At 34.4% G+C, this 5,958-nt stretch overlaps 1 protein-coding gene across 1 annotated transcript; it reads right to left on the bottom strand.

Moving 5' to 3' along the window:
* Positions 1-823: 823 nt before the first annotated feature.
* LOC129915495 (glycine dehydrogenase (decarboxylating), mitochondrial) lies at positions 824-5,958 on the bottom strand. Its single transcript, XM_055995052.1, has 7 exons — positions 5,649-5,958; positions 5,504-5,582; positions 3,718-3,853; positions 3,479-3,643; positions 3,200-3,425; positions 1,080-3,140; positions 824-1,021 (listed from the first exon to the last, which is right to left on the bottom strand). Exons 1-7 carry the CDS (start codon positions 5,847-5,849, stop codon positions 911-913), a joined length of 2,979 nt encoding a protein of 992 aa, XP_055851027.1. The 5' UTR covers positions 5,850-5,958; the 3' UTR covers positions 824-910.

Here is a 5,958-nt window from a genome sequence, read left to right as displayed (position 1 = left end):
TTGTTTTTTTTTTAATTAAAAAAAAAAAAAAATCCAGCTTTTTTCTAGATGTCGTACAAGCATGATTGAAACATAAATAATAAGCTTTCAGATAATACAAAATTTTCAACTATATAAGTGTGGCATGCGACTATTATAACAGTCATTTTTAAATACTTTGTAACTATATTCTGTCCAAAAATAGTTACTTTCAAAATTTCATCGATTTCTTTCAAGTGACAATGCAAATAGTTTCAAGATAACTTTTTTTCTCTGAAGCCTGGTACGCTGCTCGCGCTAAATTTTAGCTCCCATACAAATTATCGAAAATTTTTATCTGAGCTAAAATGGATCCCATACAAATTATCGATAACTTGTATGGGAATTTTATCTCAGCTAAATTTTAGCGCGAGCAGCGTACCAGGCTTGAGTGTAAAACATTATTCAAATGTATGTATATAGAGAGCAAAGATCTGAAGTGAACCAAGTCACAAAAAGTGAATTCGGAGATATAACAAGTTAAAGTAAATACGCTATTATTGAATCTTATGGTGAATAATTTTTTTGAACAAATGGCAATTTAAATCAAAACACTTTTGGATCGAACTAATGAAAGATTTTAGTAGAGTCAAACCATGCGTGAATTTTGGGCAATAGATTTGGATTTTTTTTTACTTGGTCCGTTCCTCTATATAAAACAAATTGGAAAGGCAAAATGCCATGAGGAAAGATACTATCAAATCTAAGACTCCAGGAGATCTTGGAGAACCATTTTTGTTCCCTAGTACAAATTCGATTGACCAAAATATAGTGCCCTTTATACCTCTTTCATGGCAAGAAATCATTTTATAGAGATTCTTATTTTATTTACAAATCATAGTTATATGAACATTTATTAAAACTATTTTAACTGAAAAAAATATTTTACAAATTAAAATTCTGGTAGAATAGGCGGACACGTACACACCAAATGCTTATCACCATATGCATCATCAATTCGTCCAACTGTTGGCCACATTTTTGATTCAGATTTCACAAAAGGCTATAAAAAAAAATTATTTTATTAAAAAAAAAATCAAAATTTAAAACAAAAAACATACCGCTGGAAAAGCAGCCAATTCCCTACTATATGGTCTATTCCAATTGTCCGAAACAACTTGCGCCTGCGTGTGTGGTGACATCTTCAATGGATTAACACTCTTGTCCATTCGACCTTCTTCGATTTCTCTAATTTCATCTCGAATAGATATCATTGCTTCACAAAATCTATCCAATTCTTGTTTGTCTTCAGATTCAGTTGGTTCTATCATAAGAGTGCCTCCGACAGGCCATGACATTGTCGGAGCATGAAATCCATAATCCATCAATCGTTTGGCAATATCCACTGCTTCAATATTAGCAGTTTTCTTGAAATCCCGAACATCTAAGATGAATTCATGAGCTACTAGACCATTTTTGGGATCTTTGAACAATGTCTTATATTCCCCTTCGAGACGTTTGGACATATAATTGGCATTTAGGATGGCAACCTGTGTTGCTCGTTTTAAACCTCGACTTCCCATCAGTTTGATGTATGACCATGATATTGGCAGAATTGCAGAACTACCAAATGGCGCCGCACTTACGACCCCAAAACTGTTAGCTTCGCATTCTAGAGGACTTATAACCGGATGACCAGGCAGGTAAGGAGCCAAATGAGACTTCACCCCAATTGGACCCATTCCTGGACCACCTCCACCGTGTGGAATACAAAATGTCTTATGCAAATTCAAATGAGACACATCACTTCCATAGTCTCCAGGACGACACAGACCGACTTGAGCATTCATATTAGCTCCGTCAAGGTACACCTGTCCACCATGAGCATGAATCATATCACAAATGTCAGCAACAGTCTCCTCAAACACTCCCATTGTCGAGGGATAGGTTATCATCAAGCAAGAAAGATCACGTTCGTGTTCGGACACTTTGTCCTTCAAGTGAGCCATATCTATACTTCCGTCTGACTTTAGACGAATTGGTTCCACCTTCATGCCAGCCATTTGTGCCGATGCAGGATTTGTTCCGTGAGCACTAATTGGGATCAAGCATATATTTCGGTGACTCTCATTTCGATGCTCGTGGTAAGATCTAATAGCACGTAAACCAGCATACTCGCCTTGGGCGCCACTATTTGGCTGGAATGATATTTTATCATAACCAGTTATCTCACAGAGGTCTTTTTCAAGTTCCTGAAACATTTGATGGTAGCCCTGAGCTTGCTCAACGGGTGCAAACGGATGAATGTCTGTGAAATGATGGAACGAACATGGCATCATTTCAGTTGTAGAGTTCAGCTTCATCGTGCAAGATCCCAGGGGAATCATAGAATGCACCAAGGAAATATCCTTATTCTCCAACTTTTTCATATATCGAACCATTCTTGACTCACTGTGATGAGTGCTAAATATAGGATGGGTCAAATAAGCTGATGTTCTCAAAAATTTCGTATTCTCAATTGAATTCTTTGTAATATCTGTTTCCGCGAGAACTTCTTCAATAGGTTTGCATCCGAAAATCCATAAGAGATCCGAAATATCACTGGGGGAGACAGTTTCATCAAGAGCAACACCTATTGCACCATCGGGGAAATACCTGAAGTTTACTTTCTTCTTTTCGGCACGCGAACGAATTTCTTCAATTGTCATTGAATCGGAAGGAACAATATGAAGGGTGTCAAAGAAACGCTGGTTACTAACAGAGTGTCCAGCGTTTATTAGACCAGCATAAAGAGTGAGTGCTGAGTGATGGATACGTTTGGCTATTTCTTTGAGCCCATGTGGTCCGTGATAAACGGCAAACATTGCAGACATATTCGCCAGCAAAGCTTGAGCGGTACAGATGTTACTGGTGGCCTTGTCACGTCTTATATGTTGCTCGCGAGTTTGAAGAGCTAATCTGTAAGCATCATGACCATCTGCGTCCCTTGTGACACCAATCATTCGTCCTGGCATAAGTCGCACCAGACTTTGCTTGCAGGCAAAAAATCCTGCATGGGGACCTCCGTATCCAAGTGGAACACCCAAACGTTGGGATGTTCCAATAGCTATATCAGCTCCAAATTCTGCTGGGGGTCTAAGCAGAGTTAATGCTAAGAGATCAGTTGCTACCACTGTTAGAGTCTTCAAAGGAAAATTAATTAAAAAACAAGTGAAGTGGAAAAGATTTTTCAAGCACTTACTCCATTTTTCCGAGCAAGTTCTGAGATACTTTCGAAATCATTGACATCTCCATAGGTATCGGGATATTGTAGGAGAATTCCTGCAAACTCACGACTCTTTAAATCGGCATTTTGAATTGGTCCAACTTCAATATCAAGTTCTAAGGCTGATGCACGAGTTTGAACAACAGAAATAGTTTGGGGATGTACCTTGTTCGAAAGGTATAATTTGTTGCGTTTATTGTGTCTAAAAAAGATTATTATGGTATTGATTAACCAAAGTAAATAATAGTCTATTACCTAGCACATAAACACATAGCTTCAGCTGCTGCAGTTCCTTCATCGAGCAGCGATGCATTTGCAACATCAAGTCCAGTCATTTCTGAAACTAGTGTCTGGTAATTAAGTAGAGATTCAAGACGTCCTTGGGCAATTTCTGGTTGATATGGAGTATATTGTGTTGTCCTTTTTAAGAAAATTAAAAAAAAAAATATATTAAAAAAAAAATCTTGGGGTCACAAAATATTAAATAATAGTACCATCCTGGGTTTTCAAATATATTTCGCTGTATGGTGTGTGGCACATAGCAGTTGTGATAACCCATACCAATGTATGATCTCCAAATTTCATTCTTATTTGCAATTGACCGGATTCTCTCAATCAATTCGTGCTCACCTAAAATATTAAACCTCATTAATAACCAGGCAACAAAATATAAAATTACATTATTTGTACAAGACATAAGATCATGAACTTTAAAATCATATATACCCTTAAATTCTTTCAATAAAGTTATTTTTCAACCACTTTATTAAACAAACATTTTTTATCTATAAAGATTGTCTAAACCTCGTATTTTGAAGTAAAAAACTACGAAAGCTAATATTGACTTCAACGAGAAAAGATTGATCTTACGTTGGGCGCCATTTAGCTATTCTATTATGTTGTTTGCTAAACTTTTTCATGCTGTTAATCCTAGTACGCAGCTGTAGCGAAACGAACAATTTTTAAGTCAACAGCTTCAAAATTTCGGTAACGAAAAAATACCATCGGTATTAAGAAAAGTAAAAATAATAAAAATACAATTCAAAAAATTCAAGAAAAAACATCAGAAAATAAGTTTTAAAGCAAAAATAAAACAAGATTTCGTTAACGAAATTTTGTATGGAAAATTTCGGTTGGCTTTAGCTGCGTACAAGACTCTAGCTATTTTAAGTAAGATGACATCGTTTAGGTTTATTTCTTGTCTTTTGATTTAAATCCTAGTAAGCAGATCGAGCTAAATTTAAATCCCCATACAAAATTTAGCCGAACTAAAATTGAATTAAAAATTTTAGCCGAGTTGTATAAAATTTCACCTAAAAATTCATTTTTTTGTTTCCAACTGCACATTTAGCATATGTCACAGTTTTGAAAAAAAAGCAAAGAAATACGGAAAAGAAAAAAATGTCACCTAAAATAAAGCGATATCTGCGTACTAGACTTAATTTTAAAAAACATTGCCTCGTGTGGGCGTTTGTTGTGTTTTATCTCAAAATAGAAACATTAGACTCGTCATTAATTAAGAATTGGACGCCATTTAACGAAATAATTTGTACACTGAGAAAAGATCACTTTAAATTAAGCGGATTTCTGCATGGCTTATTGCCAAGATGACTTCCGTCTCAAATTAAGAGGAAATCCACATAATTTAAGATGAAAATCTTTTTATTTTTATGATATTAAAACGATTTTCATCTTAAATTAAGTTGACTTTTGCTTAATTTTAGACGGGAGTCATCTTGGCAAAAAACAATTCAAAAATCCGCTCAATTTAAGCTGGTCTTCTGCGTGTAAACAAAAACTTTCATCAAGAACAAATTGATTTCTAATTAAGGTTATCAAATAATTAGAAAACTTAAAAAATCCTTGCTTGGGCGCCATTCGATATAATAGATATTAACAAATTTGTAAGTTTTCTGCAGAAATAAGTCTTTGCACTTTTGAAAATATTCAATTTTAAAATAGTAAACTAAAAGAAAAGATTAAAAAATCATGCAATATCTCAAAAACATGATAACAAATAGCATTTGCCTTATAAACTATAGACGAGACTTGCTACGTCAGAAAAGTGAGTATTTATTATTTTCTTCATCTTAAAATCACTATCTTCCTATTTACGTAAATATTTTCTTAGCTCCAGTGGGGGTCTACGTATACAATTTTAATTTCTCATATCAATAACAATGTGCTCTCAAATGACTTGACCTTATTGATAAGAAATCAACAACAATTCGCAAAATGTCATGTCTTATGTTTTATAAGATTGATAACAATATTTCATACTTAATGGTTTGTCGAGATTTAAGTCTCTGTTAAGTTGAATCTTCTTTGGTACTGCTTTTTCCGTGAGTTCATTGAGTGACTTAAATTATAAAGTTTTGATTAGTCATTTAAACTTTAGATTGACATGTATGATTAGATTTAATACCTTATAACCTAAGGTATCAAGCATGGCAACAACATCCGTTTTACGTGGTCCAATATGACGACTAGGAAAATCCGATTTTGTAGGATATAAAACATCATGTGCAGTTGCAAAGTATTTTGCACTGCCTTTAAAATAGTTTTCACTGAGTTTTTTAACACACAAAAGGTGTGAAGAGGTTGATCTGATTGTTAAACGATTCATTTTAACACACAAAATTATATTATTTTAATATCACCGAAAAAAGAAAAAAATTTAATGTTGCTCGCGACTTGTGATCAATTTTCATTCGATTGTAACGATTGACTGAATT

The sequence above is a fragment of the Episyrphus balteatus genome, chromosome 3, assembly GCF_945859705.1.
Source record: "Episyrphus balteatus chromosome 3, idEpiBalt1.1, whole genome shotgun sequence".
In the NCBI taxonomy this organism is placed as follows: Eukaryota; Metazoa; Arthropoda; class Insecta; order Diptera; family Syrphidae; genus Episyrphus; species Episyrphus balteatus.
Note: the sequence above shows the minus strand (reverse complement) of the source record. Positions and strands in the feature narration are given on the sequence as shown.

Bases quoted from the DNA above. Each gene is read 5' to 3' on its own strand.
- LOC129915495 (XM_055995052.1), bottom strand. From the start codon at position 5,849: ATGAATCGTTTAACAATCAGATCAACCTCTTCACACCTTTTGTGTGTT. The intron at 5,583-5,648 runs GTATTAAATCTA...TTATAATTTAAG, and splicing joins TTGATACCTTAGGTTATAAG to TCACTCAATGAACTCACGGA. The intron at 3,141-3,199 runs GTAAGTGCTTGA...TTTCCTTTGAAG, and splicing joins AACTTGCTCGGAAAAATGGA to ACTCTAACAGTGGTAGCAAC.